The sequence below is a fragment of the Scyliorhinus torazame genome, chromosome 5 (assembly GCF_047496885.1).
Source record: "Scyliorhinus torazame isolate Kashiwa2021f chromosome 5, sScyTor2.1, whole genome shotgun sequence".
Classification (NCBI taxonomy): Eukaryota; Metazoa; Chordata; class Chondrichthyes; order Carcharhiniformes; family Scyliorhinidae; genus Scyliorhinus; species Scyliorhinus torazame.
In genome coordinates this window covers 275,959,069-275,979,270 of record NC_092711.1, presented here as the reverse complement: position 1 = coordinate 275,979,270, position 20,202 = coordinate 275,959,069, and the positions used below count along the sequence as shown (strand labels likewise).

The window sequence follows — 20,202 nt, the reverse complement described above, 5'->3', positions numbered from 1 at the left end:
ACCCAGCAGCTTCAGGAGAGAACAAAATGTGAAAACAAATACTGTATTAAAAAGTGCATTGAATATCTCGATTTAAGACTTACTTTGAAGCCACAGAACCTGAATTCAGACAGCAATTTTAAAATCAATCTAAGAATGTGAAACATAGACCATAGAACTGGCTTGTACGTGGCTTTTCTTTATCATCCTATTCTCTTTTCCTCTTCTTTTTCTTTTTTTTTTTGTAAATTTGGAGCAGCCAATTATTTTTCTTTTTCCAATTAAGGGGCAATTTAGCCTGGCCAATCCACCTAACCAGCACCTCTTTGGGTTGTGGGGGTGAAACCCACGCAGACATGGGGAGAATGTGCAAACTACACACGGACAGTGACCTAGGGCCGGGATTCGAAACCGGGTCCTCAGCTCTACAGTCCCAGTGCTAACCACTGCGCCACATGCCACGCTACTATTCTCTTTTCCTGACAGCACTTCAATGCAGTTACGTTTTGAGCATTTGCCATTTACCTTTTTGCAAGCTGCATCTTAAGTCGATAATAAGCAAGCAATTGAGTACTTATTCTCCAAAAGAGTCATACTGTACTCAAAACATTAACTCAGTTTCTCTCACCACAGACGCTGCCAGTCCTGCTGAGTTTTCCTGCACTTTCTATTTTTATTTAAATATTAATGGAGGTTGGAGAAGGGGGTGCGCGTTCGTGGTGCAAGAGGTGGAATTTAAAAGGATATAGGGCAGCACGGTAGCATTGTGGATAGCGCAATTGCTTCACAGCTCCAGGGTCCCAGGTTCGATTCTGGCTTGGGTCACTGTCTGTGCGGTGTCTGCACATCCTCCCCGTGAATGCGTGGGTTTCCTCCGGGTGCTCCGGTTTCCTCCCACAGTACAAAGATGTGCAGGTTAGGTGGATTGGCCATGATAAATTGCCCTTCGTGTCCAAAATTGCCCTTAGTGTTGGGTGGGGTTGCTGGGTTATGGGGATAGGGTGGAGGTGTTGACCTTGGGTAGGGTGCTCTTTCCAAAAGCCGGTGCAGACTCGATGGGCCGAATGGCCTCCTTCTGCACTGTAAATTCTATGATAATCTATAATAATGTTGGAATTATCGAAAACACTGGTGAGGCCATAACTGGAGTATTGGGGGGGCGGCACGGTGGTACAGTGGCTAGCACTGCTGCCTCATGCCGTCGAGGATCTGGGTTCGATCCCAGCCCCGGGTCACTGTTAGTATGGAGTTTGCACATTCTCCCCATGTCTGTGTGGGTCTCACCCCCCACAACTCATTGGCCACACTAAATTGCCCCTTAATTGGAAAAAAAATGAATTGGGATCTTTTTTATAAAAAAACAACTTGAGGTAGTGTGTGCAGTTCTGGTCACCACATTACAGGAAGGATGTAGTTTCTCTGGAGACAGTGCAGAAGAGGTTGCCAGGGTTAGAAAAGTGCAGCTGTGAAGGAAAGATTGCATAGGTTGGGGTTACTTTCCTTGGAACAAAGGCGGCTGAGGGGGTGACTTAATTGAAGTTTACAAAATTATGAGGGAAAGAGATAGAGTGGACAGAATAAAATTGTTTCCTGTGGTGAGAATTCTAGAACCAGGAGACATAGATTCAAGATAGGTGGCAGACGGTGTAAAGGGGACATGAGAAAGAACGTTCTTATGGAGCGGACAGTGGGAGTCTGGAATTCGCTGCCTGAGTGGGTGGTGGAGGCACAGACCCTAAACTCTTTTATAAAGTACCTGGCTCTGCACCTTAAGTGCTGTAAGCCAAAGGGTTATGGACTGGGTGCAGAAAGATGTGATTAGAAAGGGCACCTGGGTGTCCTCGGTGTGGCCCGGACAAGATGGACCAAATGGCCCCCTTCTATGCTGCAACTTTTCTATGTTTCTATGGGAGCTTCTGTTGAGGTACGTTTGTCAGAGGCAAGCACAAGACAGCAAGGTCTTGCATTTGTAAATTGGTCCCAGTGGTAAATAGAGCACAGATTGATTAAGTGCCACCGAGACCATTTTACAAATATACCCACACAGCAAAATAGTTGGAAGCTACCAAATCCTCAAGACAGCAGCCTGGAAATTAGCAAGTTCCAACAGCAGTTCTTCGCTTACCACTCCCGTTGCATTTTACTGAGACCGACGTAAATTTTGGTTTCTTTTTTAGGGGGCAAACTTTTTTCCACTTCTGCCTTTATTCGCCGAAGCAAGAATGGTCGGAGCACCTTAAAATGTTAAAAACAAGAAAATGGTAGTGTTAGGAAGGGGAGAAATTTGAAAAGCAGAATTTGAAGATTGCTTGTCCAATCAAAAGGTCACACTGTCTTTGCAAAGTCCAGAACTATTTTCAAATGTTGAAAAGCTGGCATGACCAGTCAGAGAGCTGGCCCATTTGAGAACCCCTCTCCATTCAGTAATCTCGAAATCCCTGAATTTAAATGCAATTTTTTCTCTCCCAAACAATGAAGTGATATTCTTTGCCGCATAGTCTCACGATATAAAATTTTGGTAGCGTGCCATAAGCAGGAGGGATGATAAACTTACAGCATGTAAACGCTCCACTAGCTGCTGATCCCCCAAGCAATTGTTTGTGTCAAACCAAGAATCGAAATCCTGTAGAGAGAGAGAGAAGAAAGTCAGTCTCTACACTGGAATATGTACACTTCATTTAACTGTTGGCTTTTTGTACTATAATCTGTTTTTCCTTTGAAATTATTTATCATGATAGTCACAATGATTTTTTAAATTTCCTTTTCCCCATTTTTACCCTTTACACTGTCCTCTTTTGTCAGAAGCAAGTAATCCATAGAAACAGTTCCAGGAGTCAACTGGGTTCCAGTTAATTATTGAAGTAGTCATTCTTCTTCAGCCATGAACCTGGGTTGATGAGCTATGATTTGGGCTCTTTAGTATTGCCAAGTGTGGATGGTGTGTCAAGCTTGGACCTGTACTCAGCTGGTAATCACATATGCAGATCTCATAACATGCTTCGAACAAATGATCAGGAGGCCAGCACTTAATGTTGATCCCCTTGGTGGTGGTGAGCCACCTTCTCGAACTGTTGCTGTCGGTGTGCTGCAGATACACCCATAGTGCCATTAGGTCACAAGTTCCGGGATTTCAATCCAGTGATGATGAAAGAACAGCAATATATTTCTAATTCAGGATGGAAGGGGGCTTGTAGGAGGAGTTGCAGTTGGTGATATTCCTACGTGCCTGCTGACCTTGTCCTTCTAGACGGTAGAGGCCATGGGTTTGGGTGGAGTTGTTGAAGAATCCTTGGCGTGTTGCTGCAGTGGTTGGTACACCCTGCTGCCATAGCACACAGGTAGTGAAGGGAGTGAAGATTTAAGAGGATGGGATGCCAAGCAACAGGTTGCTTTGTCTTGGATGGTTCATGAGCTTCTTGAATGATTTTGGAGCCGCACACATTTTGGCAAGTGGAGAGCATTCTTGTGCCACGTAGATGGTGAACAGGCTTTGGGGAGTCAAAATGTGAGTCACTCACTGCAAAATCCCCAGCCTCCGACCTGCTCCTGTAGCCAGTGATGATGTGGCTGGTTCAGTTAGGTTTGTGGAAATCCTAATGCCAATTTTGTCAATAAAGATCAGAGGAGAACTCTCAGAGGAGAAAATTCTAAAACATAGACAGCGGGATTCTCCGACCGCCCACCGGGGGATGGCGTCAATCCCGCTCCGCGCCAGCTGCCGGATTCTCCGGCGCCGGTTTACAGGTGGGGGCGGGGACCACACCACGCTGGTCGGGGGCCACTGGCAGCGGCCCCCCCCCAACAATTCTCAGGGCCCCAATGGGCCGAGCGGCCGTCGGTTACTGGCCAGTCCCGCTGGCGTGAAATGGACATGGTCCCACACGGCAGGACCTGGCCGGTAGGCCGGCTGACGAGGTCCTCTGGGGGGGGCGGGGGGGGGCGCTGGGGGCTCTGCCCCCCCCCCCCCCCCCCCCCCCCCCCCTCGGGGCCACGGTGGCCTGGCCCGCAATCGGGGACCACCGATCTGTGGGCGGGCCTGTGCCGTGGGGGCACGCCTTCTTTCCGCGCCGGCCTCTGTAGGGTTCCGCCATGGCCAGCACGGAGAAGACACCCCCCTCCGCATGCGCAAGAATACGCCGGCAGTTCTGTGCATGCGCTAACTCGCGCAGGTGCTTTGCCGCCGATTGGCACGGCATCAACCCCTCCGCCGTCGGCCTAGCCCCCGGAAGTATGGAGGATTCCGCAACTTCCAGTTTGCCCGACGCCGGAGTGGTTTGCGCCATTTTCTTACACCGGCGTCGGGCCATCAGGGGATTCGGGAGAATCCCGCCCAGAATCTCCATGGTCTCTACAGAACAAATGATCACAATGAATCACTTCTTCCCAATCCATCATATATGCTACATTTTTCCTAATGAGATGGGAGGACAAGGGATTGGGTGGGGGGGGGGTTTATCTCGGAAAAAGCAAGCTGGGGGAGAGGGAGGAGGTGAAATAGCCGACATACGCTCAGCAAGATGGGGAAGTTCTGAAGGAGGGGGCTGATCAGCAGCTGGTAGTGGCCTTCAGGACGGCTGTCGTCATTTCTGCACTTAAACTTGAAGAAAACTTGAAGGTTATTTTATTTAACATCTTAGTGCCGGTCGTTTGGCTGTTAGAAATGGGTACATGATCAAGGATAGGAGCAGGAGTGAACCCAAAGCTGGACTTCATACCCCATGGGGTAAAATGCAGTGTGGAGCCAGTAAACTGGAGGCAGGCAGGCCTCAGCAAATCACATTTGAACACTCACAACAGGATCGAGAGGATGAAAGGAAGAAAAACAGGAGCACCGGAGGTGAAGAGATGAAAGAAGGACCCGGAGGAAAAACCCAAAAAGGGACTGAAGCAAGATTAATGGAGGTCAGAACAGGGAACTGACACTACCACCTCACCCCCACCACAAAGTTGGTTTGCTCTATAGATAAAGATTGACTGTAAACCTTAGTTATGCAAATCCATAGACATATACTTTAATGCAAACAGATATTTAGAAAACTTATTTTCTTTTCTTAGATTTTAAGGAACTGTATCCATAGGAAATAAAACACAGATGATAATCTCATCATGAGATGAGGGGACATGGCCCAAGCTAATCCTCACCATGTCAGGGGAAGCTCGGTCTACAGAATACTTTTCCCCAAAAGGTGTAGAAAGACTTGAGGAATGTTAACAGAAAATACCAGTCAGTGTAAATGGATTTGAAACAAATGGACACAGTTCAGAGAAGAGATGGGGTGACGTGAAGATATGGTGTGGTATAATTATATGGAAGAGTGACAGGCTGCTCAGGACAGAAACGTGACTATAGCCACCAGCACTGGACATTCTCAACCAAAGTTATCTCAACTTACATCTGCAGAATTGAACACATCAGGCAACAGGAAATTGAGCAAAGCCCACAACTCATGGAGATTATTCTGCAATGGTGTCCCTGTGAGTAGCAAACGGTTTGTGGATTTAAACTCCCGAACTATTTCAGACAGCTGTAAAGAAAAAGAAATGTTGGCAAAATTGCACAAATGATAGGGCAAAATAAATTTTATTTGTTTATGACAATATTCATTGACACAAAATTATAAAGATATTAAAAAGATTGCTCTTCTACAATGTCTTTCATGATCTCAGGTTGTCCCATTACACCCAGTGACGTATTTTTGAAGTGCAATCACATGTAGGAAAAGCAGCATCTTATATTCCCAAAGCAATTCCCACAAATGGCAATGTAATACCGACTGGACATATTTAAAAAATGTATCCATTCATGGGATGTGGGTGTAGCTAGAAAAGCCAGCATATACTGCCCAATTAGGGATGCTGGACTAGCCAGCAAAGCCTACATCCTTGAATGAATAAAAAAACAGCAGGTCTCCTTGCCCATATTTGACCTGATGCCATGACACTTCGTGGGATCCAGGGTCAATTTTGAGTAACTCCAGGTCACTCCCTCACGACTGTATAGCACAGTTCTGCCACCTCCAGTGGTTCTGTCCTGTCAGTGGGACAGGGCATACCCAGGGATTCTGATGGTGATCTAGGATGTTTCCAAGTGTGTGAGCGTCGTTCAGCCTTACTGGTCACGGCCGAACTCAACTCATTTAGGGTCGAAGGTCTGGGCTTACATTTAGCAAGCATGCTGACAGAGGATGAACAATGCAATTGACACAGAGTTTTCAAATTCGAATAATCAGAGCATGTTTATTGCATAGTGAATCTAAATGTGGCACAACTGATACTAACCGCTCTTAAGTGGCTGATAACAGATTTCCTTCCCTTTGAACTCCACTGAACTCAGCCCCTCCGGGTTCCCTTATTCACTATTGTTAAACCCCCAAAATTACCCAAGGTTTAGTTGGGAGATGCGAGGCGACTCTCGGAATGGCGTTGGGCTGAGTATTCCGCAGGCTACGGATGAAACGTTCACCCTGTTGTGTCCTCTCTAGTTAAAGTTCTCAGGACCATACCTGAACCTTGGGGTTTGAGACTTCCTTCGGTCCCGGTTGTAGGGGGACAGCGAGAGAGAGCCAGATGCTGCTCTGTCGATCTCGTCGAGCTGTATGCCTCGTGTTCTCTCCTTTTCATTTCACCCCACGGCTCGACCCCACCCTCTTATCAATTCAGAGGCAGCCCCAAGTATACAGTTTTCTGCCTGATCTACCCTGGCGCCGAAAACAAACCCCAAATTGTATCGATGGGTCTCCTCGACAGAAAGATTTGTTCGAATGTGTATTGTTTTCCTGCTCTCGTCTAGCTGGTATTGCAGAACAAAAAGAACTCCTGATCTGGAATATTATACGATGCTCGAACGGCCTTCCGATGGGCTCCATTGTCTCTTTGGTCACATCAGACATTGCCTCCCTAGCCAATTTGGAGCCGGCGATTAGGTGATCAGTCTCTGTTGGGTGGGATTGGATCTTGTTCTGCATTTTTAAAGTTTTATCCTTTATGGACGTGGGACCAGCGGCCTGTGTCACACGGGAGGATTTAATCCAGTATGGCAGGGGGGTGGGCACGGGAGCAATAGGTCAGAAGGTGAGAGCATTGAGGGAGAACTAGGGACATATGGCTCTGAGGCAGAGCAGACAGGGTGAAGTTGCTGAACACAGTGGGTCTGGTGGCCTGAAGTGCATATGTTTTAATGCAAGAAGTATTACGGGTAAGGCAGATGAACTTAGAGCTTGGATTAGTACTTGGAACTATGATGTTGTTGCCATTACAGAGACCTGGTTGAGGGAAGGGCAGGATTGGCAGCTAAACGTTCCAGGATTTAGATGTTTCAGGCGGGATAGAGGGGGATGTAAAAGGGTGGCGGAGTTGCGCTACTGGTTAGGGAGAATATCACAGCTGTCCTACGGGAGGACACCTCAGAGGGCAGTGAGGCTATACGGATAGAGATCAGGAATAAGAAGGGTGCAATCACAATGTTAGGGGTTTACTACAGGCCTCCCAACAGCCAGCGGGAGATAGAGGAGCAGATAGGTAGACAGATTTTGGAAAAGAGTAAAAACAACAGGGTTGTGGTGATGGGAGACTTCAACTTCCCCAATATTGACTGGGACTCACTTAGTGCCAGGGGCTTAGACGGGGCAGGGTTTGTAAGGAGCATCCAGGAGGGCTTCTTAAAACAATATGTAGACAGTCCAACTAGGGAAGGGGCTGTACTGGACCTGGTATTGGGGAATGAGCCCGGCCAGGTGGTAGAAGTTTCAGTAGGGGAGCATTTCAGGAACAGTGACCACAATTCAGTAAGTTTTAAAGTGCTGGTGGACAAGGATAAGAGTGGTCCTAGGGTGAATGTGCTAAATTGGTGGAAGGCTAATTATAACAATATTAGGCGGGAACTGAAGAACCTAGATTGGGGGCGGATGTTTGAGGGTAAATCAACATCTGACATATGGGAGGCTTTCAAGTGTCAGTTGAAAAGAATTCAGGACCGGCATGTTCCTATGAGGAAGAAGGATAAATATGACAATTTTCGGGGACCTTGGATAACGAGAGATATTGTAGGCCTCGTCAAAAAGAAAAAGGAGGCATTTGTCAGGGCTAAAAGGCTGGGAACAGACAAAGCCTGTGTAAGGAAAGTAGGAAGGGACTTAAGCAAGGAGTTAGGAGGGCTAGAAGGGGGCACGAAAAGTCATTGGCAAATAGGGTTAAGGAAAATCCCAAGGCTTTTTACATGTACATAAAAAGCAAGAGGGTAGCCAGGGAAAGGGTTGGCCCACTGAAGGATAGGCAAGGGAATCTATGTGTGGAGCCAGAGGAAATGGGTGAGGTACTAAATTAATGCTTTGCATCAGTATTCACCAAAGAGAAGGAATTGGTAGATGTTGAGTCTGGAGAAGGGTGTGTAGATAGCCTGGGTCACATTGAGATCTAAAAAGACGAGGTGTTGGGCGTCTTGAAAAATATTAAGGTAGATAAGTCCCCAGGGCCTGATGGGATCCACCCCAGAATACTGAAGGAGGCTAGAGAGGAAATTGCTGAGGCCTTGACAGGAATCTTTGGATCCTCACTGTCTTCAGGTGATGTCCCGGAGGACTGCAGAATAGCCAATGTTGTTCCTCTGCTTAAGAAGGGTAGCAAGGATAATCCAGGGAACTACAGGCCGGTGAGCCTTACGTCAGTGGTAGGGAAATTACTGGAGAGAATGTTTCGAGGCAGGGTCTACTCCCATTTGGAAGCAAATGGACGTATTTGTGAGAGGCAGCATGGTTTTGTGAAGGGGAAGTCGTGTCTCACTAACTTGATAGAGTTTTTCGAGGAGGTCACAAAGATGATTGATGCAGGTAGGGCAGTGGATGTTGTCTATATGGACTTCAGTAAGGCCTTTGACAAGGTTCCTCATGGTAGACTACATCTACCATGGTACATGGTACATGGTACATCTACAAAAGGTGAAGTCACACGGGATCAGGGGTGAGCTGGCAAGGTGGATACAGAACTGGCTAGGTCATAGAAGGCAGAGAGTAGCAATGGAAGGACGCTTTTCTAATTGGAGGGCTGTGACTAGTGGTGTTCCGCAGGGATCAGTGCTGGGACCTTTGCTGTTTGTAGTATATATAAATGATTTGGAGGAAAATGTAACTGGTCTGATTAGTAAGTTTGCAAACGACACAAAGGTTGGTGGAATTGCGGATAGCGATGAGGACTGTCAGAGGATACAGCAGGATTTAGATTATTTGTAGACTTGGGCGGAGAGGTGGCAGATGGAGTTTAATCCGGACAAATGTGAGGTAATGCATTTTGGAAGGTCTAATGCAGGTATGGAATATACAGTGAATGGTAGAACCCTCAAGAATATTGAAAATCTGAGAGATCTAGGTGTACAGGTCCACAGGTCACTGAAAGGGGCAACACAGGTGGAGAAGGTAGTCAAGAAGACATACGGCATGCTTGCCTTCATTGGCCGGGGCATTGAGTATAAGAATTGGCAAGTCATGTTGCAGCTGAAGAGAACCTTAGTTGGGCCACACTTGGAGTAGAGTGTTCAATTCTGGTTGCCACAGTACCAGAAGGATGTGGAGGCTTTAGAGAGGGTGCAGAAGAGATTTACCAGAATGTTGCCTGGTATGGAGGGCATTAGCTATGAGGAGCGGTTGAATAAACTTGGTTTGTTCTCACAGAAATGATGCAGGTTGAAGGGCGACCTGATAGAGGTCTACAAAATTATATGGGGCATAGACAGAGTGGATAGTCAGAGGCTTTTCCCCAGGGTAGAGGGGTCAATTACTAGGGGGCATAAGTTTATGGTGCGAGGGGCAAGGTTTAGAGTACATGTACGAGGCAAGTTTTTTTACACAGAGGGAGGTGGGTGCCTGGAACTCGCTACCGGAGGAGGTGGTGGAAGCAGGGACGATAGTGACATTTAAGGGTCAATTTAGCGCGGCCAATCCACCTGCAAATCTTTTGCGTGTAGGGGCGAAACCCACGCAAACATGGGGAGAATGTGCAAACTCCACACAGATAGTGACCCAGAGCCGGGATCGAACCTGGGACCTCGGCGCCGTGAGGCAGCAATGCTAACCACTGCGCCACCGTGCTGCCTGCTCTCTGATATTCTCATGTGAGAAGGTGTCGAGACATAAATGGTCACATATAATTTCCTTTTTGGTACTTTCAGTTTGAGCTCAACCTTTGCCACAAGGAGACAATGATCCGAACTTACATCTGCAAATTACTATGAATGTGGAAACATTGCTTCCCCACATTTGATGATCTAGTTGATTTCCATACATATTGTCTGGACTTTTCCAAGTGTAGTCTTCTTTTTGCTTGCTTAGAGGTGTTTGCTATCATCATGTCATTTCCATGATAAAAGTATATAAATCTCTCTCCTCTTTCATTCCCCGATCCAAGACCACATTGACCGACATGCATTCCTGATGTTTCTCCACGGATTTTAGCATTTAAGCCGCCCATTACAATGAGCACTTTGGTTGATTTGACCTAATCGTAACACCATAGTATCCCTGGGATCTTTCAGGTCCACCTGACAGGATCGATGGGGCCTCGATTTAATGTTGAATCCAAAAAGAAGTTAACAGTGCAGTACTCCCCCGTAACACACTGGAGTGTCAGCCTAGCTTTTAACAAATCCTGGAGAGGTTCCTGAATCCACAACTTCTGACTCAGAGGCGAAGGTGCTACCAACTGAGCCATATTGACACACATGGGATTGGGCAGCCAAGGCCAAACAGCCCATGTTGGTGTTTATCTTCCATAAGAACAATAATGCTAATCCCATATGCCTGCCGATCCCCATATCCTTTCATTTCCCTTTCCTCCAACTACCAGTGTAAAAACTGGCATGCTTAACATTTAATCACTCACACACTTCAGTACATTCTGCATCCTCACAACCTTGTATTAAACCTCTTGCTTTATGACCTAAATCTCCTTCCATCTAATTCTCTCAATAATTTGAAACAGGTTACTTCTATCTACTCTTTTACTTTTTTCCATACCAAACAATAGTTGTGCCACTTACAAAAGAAACCGTTTTAAGCCAGTGACACAATCAGGTTATCAGCAAAAAGATTAAGTTGGTTTCTTACTCCATGTTATGCTTTGCTTTCCAGCCTTCTAACTCCAGATAACTTTAACTCTTATCTGAGATCACTGTCATGGATGAGTCCCATCTTCCATTTTGTTGAGTGTACCTATCCAGGGGCGTAATTCTCTGGTATTGGCGCGATGTCCGCCGACTGGCGCCCAAAACGGCACAAATCAGTCGGGCATCACGCCGCCCCAAAGGTGCGGAATGCTCCGCAGCTTTGGGGGCCGAGCCCCAACCTTAAGGGGCTAGGCCTGCGCCGGACGAATTTCCGCCCCGCCAGCTGGCGGAAAAGGCCTTTGGTGCCCCGCCAGCTGGCGCGGAAATGACATCTCCGGGCAGCGCATGCGCGGGAGCGTTAGCGGCCGCTGACGGCATTCCCACGCATGCGCAGTGGAGGGAGTCTCTTACGCCTCCGCCATGGTGGAGACCGTGGCGAAGGCGGAAGGGAAAGAGTGCCCCCACAGCACAGGCCTGCCGATCGGTGGGCCCCGACCGCGGGCCAGGCCACCGTGGGGGCACCCCCCGGGGCCAGATCGCCCCGCGCCCCCCCCCAGGACCCCGGAGCCCGCCCACGCCACCTTGTCCCGCCAGTAAGGTAGGTGGTTTAATCTACGCCGGCGGGACAGGCATTTTAGCGGCGGGACTTCGGCCCATCTGGGCCGGAGAATCGCGGGGGGGGTGGGGGGGGGGGTGGGGGGGGGCGCCAACCGGCGCGGCACGATTCCTGCCCCCGCTGAATATCCGGTGCCGGAGAATTCGGCAACCGGCGGGGGCGGGATTCACGCCAGCCCCCGGCGATTCTCCGACCCGGCGGGGGGGGTCGGAGAATCTCGCCCCAGGTCTTGACAGCTTGGAAACAAGCTTGGGGAATAACAGCAAAGCCAGTCTCCATCGCTGCATTTAGCTACTGAACTAATGACACCGTAAAATCAATCTTTCAGAATGGTACAACATTGTATCAGATGTTTCCAATCAAAAGCATCAAGAAAATGCATTTTGAAAAATATGAGCAGAACACCAATGAAGTTACACATTACAGGAGTCATCCTTCCAACTCCACTTCTTTGAATAAAATAATCACATCGCAACTCAAATAACTTAAACTAAGACCTGTAAATAACTTTCACAGCATTCTGTTTCCTTCAATTCATCCCCACTGTGAAAAACTCTATTCGTCCAACTAATTCCTGGAAATCCAAACCAAATGTTTTTTCTCGCGCAGGACTTGAAACGGAAAAATCTTTCAAATCAACCCCTGTTCACTCTTACTACCACCAGATTCACAGATTTGGGTATCTTCTATCGCAGAATCTAATTAATTAATTGATGGATTTGAAACAGCCTACCAATCAAATTTTTAAAAGGATGAATTATTCCTTTCTCTAGTCTTGTGAGCAAATAAATTTGCAATAGTCTATCACAATAAGTTTGATATATGAATCGGAACTGGAAAAAGGTTTTTGCTTCAAACTGCTACGTAAAGAAGCTGGGTTGAAAGGAACAGTGGCCAAGAGAAAACCAGCCGACCCATGGTACAGCACTCAGGATTGTCCCTCCCATGCCTGTAACTTGTTCTCCTTTACTTTAAGCATCATAAAAACAGTGGTTATTGGACAGGGTGTCTCATCCCCGCCCTTGAGAGCACAAAACATTCCATTCAAGCTGGGATGCATATTGTGACAGGTAACCTGGCTCTTGACACAGAACTCGATACATGCAAGGGAAAACAGCTACTGCCTTTTGCTGACTCACAAGACGTGCATGGAATAACATCCAGCTAACTACTGGGGTCAAGCTGGATATGAGGCCTATGTTCGCAGCACTGTACTGAATGGCTGTGAAGCATGGATGACTTGAGTCTTTCCAGAAAGGAAGCTCAACGATTTTTATCTTCCTTGCTTTGCGGCCCTTTCTCGACATTTCACGGATGGACAAAATCAGGAATGCAGCAGCCCTTTCAAAGGCAAATCTCCCAAGTATTTTGGAATTCACCAAGCAGAGTCGGGTGCATAAGGCCAGAAGACATAGTACATTACAGCGCAGTACAGGCCCTTCGGCCTTCGATGTTGCACCGACCTGTGAAACCACTCTAAAGCCCATCTACACTATTCCCTTATCGTCCATATGTCTACCCAATGACCATTTGAATGCCCTTAATGTTGATGAGTCCACTATTGTTGCAGGCAGGGCGTTCCACGCCCTTACTACTCTCTGAGTAAAGAACCTACCTCTGACATCTGTCCTATATCTATCTCCCCTCAATTTAAAGCTATGTCCCCTCGTGCTAGACATCAATGATGGTGGAACCCAGTACATGAGTATACTGGGTTCCACCATCATTGAAGGCGACTTGATCATGTTAGTGTTTTAATTATTCACCGTTATTTACACTGGATGTGAATAAACAGCATAGTTTTTAGTTGATCTGTCGGTTGTGGGATCACTTGACTCACTGTATAACATATTGCTTGTAATGTTTAGAATGCATACGAGACCAGTGTTGTAGCTTTACCAAGTTGGCATCTCACTTTTAGATATGCCTGTGCTGCTCCTAACATGCTCTCACGGATCCCTCATTGAGGTTGCTTGGCTGGCTTACTGATAATAGTAGAACGAGAGACCTACAGTGGGTGCTCTTGCCATCAGATATGGCCTTGTAAAATCAATAATATAAAAATGGTATAGAATGATATAATAGTACAATATAGATGGCCATTCGGCCCAGAGTGTGCACCAGTTCTTTCAAAGAATGTTAGTCCTACTTCCCTGATTTTTCATCATATCCCTGCAATTATTTCCCCCCATGGATTTATCAAATGCCTTTTTGAAAGCTCCTTTCTTACCCTAAGTAGAAACACTTTCTCTGCATCCACTCTATCAAAACCTTTCATGATTTTAAAAGGTACTAAAGAGAGCCTCTAATAGGTTAACGTCAGTCGTCTCTTAATGACAGTACAAAGTCTTACAACACCAGGTTAAAGTCCAACAGGTTTGTTTCGATGTCACCTTAATGAGAAAAGAGACACCCAAGCCTGTTCATCCTTTTCAGATTGATATAGCCTCACAGTTCTGGTGTCATCACACTGCGATTCTAAATCATCCCCACACCCACTTGCGAAGACCTCACCCTTTATCTCATCCTCCATCCAGCTTCTCAGATGCGGGTTACATCTACATATTTGCATCAACTGAACATCCTTACCTTGGACTTTTCATTCTTGATTCTATGAGCTTCATCGATTACCAAGTATCTCCAGTTAAACTTCTTGAAAACAGATTTTTCTTTTATGACCATTTCATATGATGTAACACAGACATCCCACTCTCCTGGCATCATAATATCCCGAATAAAGGCTGCCTGGTTTAAAAACAGAGAAACATTAATACATGCAACCATATGAACCAGGAGGAGGCCATTCAGCCCCTCGAAACTACTCCGCCATTTAATAAGATCATAGCTGATTTGATAGTCTCCTCAAAACCACACCTGTCACCACTTTGCTTACCAAGAATCTCTGCTTCCACCAGCTTTTCAAGAAGAGCGTTCCAAAGACTCATCACCCTCGGGAGTGAAAAAAATGGACTTTCCATTTACAATGGGTGACCCCCTATTTTTAAACAGTTATCCCTAATTCTAGATTCTCCCACAAGAGGAAACATCCTCTCCAAATTCACCTGGTCATGAGCCCTAATGAAATGGTAACCATGGTTATGGTACCTTCTCCAGTCCCTTAGAACAGAAGCAAACTTTTCCAGCTTGAAAAAGAGACTGTTGATTTGTTTGGTCCCCTCCATTTCTATTATCTCTTCCTCTGAAGTCCCACTGAGATACAGCTTCCAGTTCCTGATATTCAACACCCTCCAGTGATTCATCCGAGTGTCTACTCTTACAGCAAGCGATGTCATGTCATGATATCCCATGAAAATGTCCACAAATTACTATACAATTTCCTGCTCGACTACCACAATTTTAAACTGAAAGTGCTGAGAGGCAATGAAAATGTCAACTTCTTAACAAATCTGTGCAATAAAAAAAATTATTACTCTGGTGTGATCCAAGGCAGAAATTGTTGGCAATCATTAAATTCTGTTCTCATCCTATAATCGCACATGTATTCTGGAGCAGGCGTGAGGAGCAAGAACCCTGGATGATATTTTCCCTCCTTCTCTCTCTGCCCACGGGGTGAAGAGCCCAACTGAAGCAGCCGTTTGCCTTTCTGACCAGCATAACTAACACGATACAGGCCAACAGTTGATCCTAGGATTGCTAATATTGTACTAAAGTTTACAACAGAAGGCCACCATATTGATCATAGTGCCCAATCCAATCACACACATTGACCCATTCACCTGTCCTTTACTGTTCCCTTTAAAATATATTTTCTTACTACTTATGTATTTTCCTTTTAGGAATTATTATGCATTTTGTTTCTAGCATCTCTTCTGAACATCGCAAATAACTGGTTGTTTTGACGTACAGAACTTGAGCATTTTGACAAAAGTGATTTTTTTTGTCAAAGCTTTTTACCTTGTGCTTATCGAGACAGTTCTTAAGAATACCAGCATCAGACTGCACGAGAGTCGCGTTCTGATTGGCATAAGTGGATTCTGATTGGAGAATGCACAAAGTGGTGATGACCGACAGTTAACTGCCCATGCATTCTTTGATATTTAGACCAGGCAGCTCGACTCGGATTGGTCAAGGCATTGCCCTGAGGAATGAACCAGCAGATGGCTGTCATTTATGATGTTTAGCAGAAACAGGCACAACGTGTGTACACGTTCCTTCTGTCTGCAAAAACTTCCTGTGTATTAATATGTATAATTTCCAGTACACATGTTCCAAACTCATTGTAGCAGCGTGAAACAGCTAGCTACACTTACAGCTCAATATGCCAAAAGGTTGGCCTTATCAGCAAACTCGGAAATAAGACCAGAATCATTTGCTCACCATTCAAGCGTGAAATAGGGTGCAAAGGTATTCTGGGGGATAATGGCTACACTGATCATTTTGTGCTGTATATCACTTTCGGCCCTGAAAAGTGCCCAGTCTACCTCAGATTACCCTGGAAAGGCAAGGTATCCCAAAGATTCGAGTAACAGGTGTTGCACACTGCTGCTATGTAGTACCAATGTGAATGGTATTCACCATTAACAGGATGCTGCCATTTGTAACGTGGTATATGACTTTAAGTGCCAGTGTGATGCCAGATATATAGGTCATACATCCCAAAGACTGGGTGATCGTATCAAACGGCATGTCCCTTTCGCTGTTCACAATAGGCAAGATACAGACTGTGCCCTAACAGCCTGTGCTTACAAAACACAGTATCCAACGTTAGGTGTGATTTAGCAATTAGGCAACATTTCCTAAACCTCAGTGTGCTAAAAATTGCACTGACAACCAACTTTGGATTGTCAGTCCGGCTCCGTGTGGCGCATTTGCAGGTACTCTAAGCTTCATATATCAACATCCAGGGCCCTCTGTATTACATGTGCCTGTTTCAGCTGAACAAAATAAGCGACAGCCATCCAACGGCTCATTCCTCAGGGCAATGCCTTGCCCACAGTCAAGCTGCCTGGTAAATTTCAAACAATGCGTGGCAGATAATTGCTGGTCACCATTCTCCATGGCAACATCTCCATCAATCAGAGTCCACTTGACATGGGTATTCTCGAGAACTGTTCTGATGAGTGCAAGACGTAGAGCTTCGACAAAGAAAATCTTTTTCAGCAAAACCCAAATAATCTTTTGCATAAATTAATTTCTCTTAATTGCTCCCTTTTTTGATGATCCTAAATTTAAATACTCTAGCTAATTACCAATGCCATTTCATTTTTATCACCTTGCCTGATCAAATATTTTTGTAATGTCACAGCTCTCTCTCGCCTTCTCAGTTCTATTCCTGCAATCTAACAAAAGATCCACGACTTCCGGTTGCGGCTATGCAGAGCTAAGTCGCACGTTCGGCAGCTCCCACTAGAAACGGACTTTTGGGCTCATTTTAGAGCCTGTAACGGCGCTTGCTCGACATTTCCAGGTGTGGAAAGGAGATAGCAACATTCCCCCAATAGAGTATGGCTTGGACCAGGAATGGGATGATCAAAAAAGTGGCAGTGAAGCAAAAGAAGGTTGTGAGGGAGGAAGACCAAGATAGCGGCCGGTGGAGACCAGGCAGCATGGATGCAGTGGGCGCAGGAGCAGCAGGAGTTTCTTCAGGGCTGCTTTAGGGAGCTGAAAGCGGATCTGCTGGAGTCGATGAAGGCGTCAATCGATAAGCTGCTGGAGACCCAGGCAGCCCAAGGGACGGCGATCCGGGAGGTCCGGCAAAAGGTCTCTGAGAACGAAGATGAGATCCTAGGCCTAGCGGTGAAGGTGGAGGCGCACGAGGCTCTCCATAAAAAATGGCAGGAGAGGTTCGAGGAGATGGAGGGCCGGTCGAGGCGGAAGAATGTGCGGATCCTGGGCATCCCGGAGGGGTTGGACGTGGGGGCCTACGTGGTCACCATGCTGAATTCGCGGATGGGAGCGGTGTCCTTCCAGGGGCCCCTGGAGCTGGAGGGGACATACCGAGTGCTGGCGAGGAGGCCCAAGCCCAACGAGCCGCCGTGGGTTCCACCGGTTTGCTGATCGGGAGTGCGTGCTAAGTTGGGCCAAGAAGGAGCGGAGCAGCAGGTGGGAGAACGCGGAGGTCCGGATTGACCAAGATTGGAGCGCGGAGGTGGCGAAGAAGAGGGCCGGGTACAATCGGGCGAAGGCAGTGCTGCATAGGAGTGGTTGGGGGGGGGGGGGGGGGGAGGAGTTCGGCATGCTGCAGCCGGCGCGTCTGCGGGTCACCTATAAGGACCGACATCATTATTTTGAGTCCCCGGAGGCGTGGGCCTTTGTCCAGGCCGAAAGATTGGACTCGGACTGAGGGTCGGGGCGGGAGCCGCGGTGAAGGGATGGTTGGGGATTGTTGTGTTGTATTTTGAGCGGGGGTTCTTTGTTCATTGTTGGTTCTTTGTTTTTCGGGGGTTGGTTAGGCACTGTTTCGGTTGGGTCCGCCGGGTGGGCTTGTGGAGGGGGGCAGGTAAACGGCTTGGGGGGTTGATGGTCGGCCCGGCGGGGCCTGAAAAGGGAGCTGCGCCAGAGGAGGCGGGGCCGGACGAGTGGAAAGCGCGGGCTTTTTCCCGCGCTAAGGGCTGAAGGGAGCGGGGCCGGAGCTGGGAAGTGTGGGCTTTTTCCCGCGCTGGGAGTGGAAAGGGATGGGGGAGAGCCTGCTGGTGGGCAAAGGGGGGGGGGGGGGGGGGGGGGGGAGAGTTTCACACTGGGAGGGGTCGAGGGAGTGGCCGGGGTCAGCAGGGGTCGGCTGACTTACGTGAGTGCAATGGGGGGAACCAATGCAGCTAGGGGGGACCTAGCTGGGAAGGGGGGGATGGAACCGGGTTGCTGCTGGAATGGCCAAGAGGGAGCTGGAGTCGGTAGAGGAGGTCGAGGCGGGGGTCTGCCGCTGTGGGGAATGGGCCGTGCGGGGGGCGCGGGCACGTGGCTGGCCTAGGAGGGGATATGGCTAGTCGGCGAGGGGGGGCGGCGGATAGCCCCCTGATCCGGCTGATAACCTGGAACGTAAGGGGACTGAACGGGCCGGTCAAACGGGCCCGGGTGTTCGCGCACCTGAAGGGGCTGAAGGTAGATGTGGCCATGTTTCAGGAGACGCACTGGAGGGTAGCGGATTAGGTAAGGTTGAGAAAGGGGTGGGTAGGGACTTCCGGGTGCGGCTATGCAGAGCTAGGTCGCATATTCGGCAGCTCCTGCTTGGAACGGACTTTTGGGCTCTTTTACAGGGCCCCCACGGCATTTGTTTGACATTTCCCGGTGTGGGAAGAAGGCTGCAATATTCCCCCGACAGTGTCCCCCAGGAAGGGTATGTCTCTGGGTTGCCAGACACGGCAGAAACAGTAAAAGATTTGGCTGCAACTGCAGGATAAACAGGGCCTCTTCCAGCATGCAGGCGGGGGCAGGGCGGGCAAGCTTAAAGCTGCAAGCTGACCTGAGGGCCTGTATCAAAGGTGAATTCTAGCAGCAGAGGGAACAACTGTGAAAAGACCTCATCAAGGCCACTGAAGGGGCTTCCGGTTGCGGTGATGCCTAGCTAGCCGCACGCTTCGGCGGCTCCAGCTCCGACGGACCTTCGGGCTCTTTTAAGAGCCCCAACGGGGAATTTTTCGACGACGCAACCTGGTGTGGGGTGTGTGAGAAGGGAGTCCCCCCCAAACGAAGGAGGAAAAAACCGGCGGCGGCGGCTGCAGCGCGAGGAATCGTCGACCAAAGGGTCAGAAAGAGAGAAGTACAAGATGGCGGCGGAGAAAGCGCAGGCGACATGGGGGCCTGAGCAGGATGAAATTGTGAGACGGTGCGTGGAGCTGCTGAAGAGGGAGGTGCTGACCCCGTTGCTACAGGCAATTGAGGGGCTCAAGGAGACATTAAAGACCCAGGAGACAGAGCTCCGCGTGGTGGAGCAGAAGGTGACAGATATTGAGGACGAGATCCTGGGCCTGGCGGTTAAGACACAGATGCACGAGGCACTTCATAAAAAGTGTACTGAAAGGATCGAAGCCCTAGAAAATGGAGCGCGAAGGAAGAACCTTCGGATACTGGGTCTCCCTGAGGGTGTGGAAGGAGTGGACTGTGGAGCGTACGCAAGTACGATGCTGAGCTCACTGATGGGTGCTGAGGCCCCTACGAGCCCCTTGGAGGTGGAGTGGGCAAATCGGATTCCGGCGAGAAGACCAAAAACGGGAGAACCACCCAGGGCGATAATCGTGCGATTTTACTGCCTTAAGGATAGAGAAGAGGTCCTGAGATGGGCTAAAAAGGTGCGGAGTAGCAGATGGGAGAATGCAGTGGTACGGGTATACCAGGATTGGAGTGCGGAGGTGGCGAGAAGGAGGGCGAGCTTCAACCGAGCCAAAGAGGTGTTGCATAAAAGGAAGGTGACGTTCGGGATGCTGCAGCCGGCAAGACTATGGGTCACGTATCAGGAGAGACACCATTATTTCGAGACGGCGGAGGAAGCATGGACCTTCATCAAAGAAGAGAAATTGGATCGGAAATGAGGGACTGATGCTGCAGGAAATGTTATTGT

The 20,202-nt window shown here is 48.1% G+C and overlaps 1 protein-coding gene across 2 annotated transcripts in view; it reads right to left on the bottom strand.

Annotated features, from left to right (window-relative positions):
• The window catches only part of smarca1 (SNF2 related chromatin remodeling ATPase 1), a 115,831-nt gene that overhangs the window by 38,319 nt on the left and 57,310 nt on the right, over nt 1–20,202 (bottom strand). For both annotated transcript variants that reach the window (XM_072505610.1, XM_072505611.1), the window contains 4 exons: nt 14,277–14,432; nt 5,373–5,504; nt 2,534–2,602; nt 2,105–2,214 (listed from right to left, as the gene is read on the bottom strand). In XM_072505610.1, the coding sequence (XP_072361711.1) occupies nt 2,105–2,214; nt 2,534–2,602; nt 5,373–5,504; nt 14,277–14,432 (467 nt within the window). The remainder of the gene's footprint in view (nt 1–2,104; nt 2,215–2,533; nt 2,603–5,372; nt 5,505–14,276; nt 14,433–20,202) is intronic.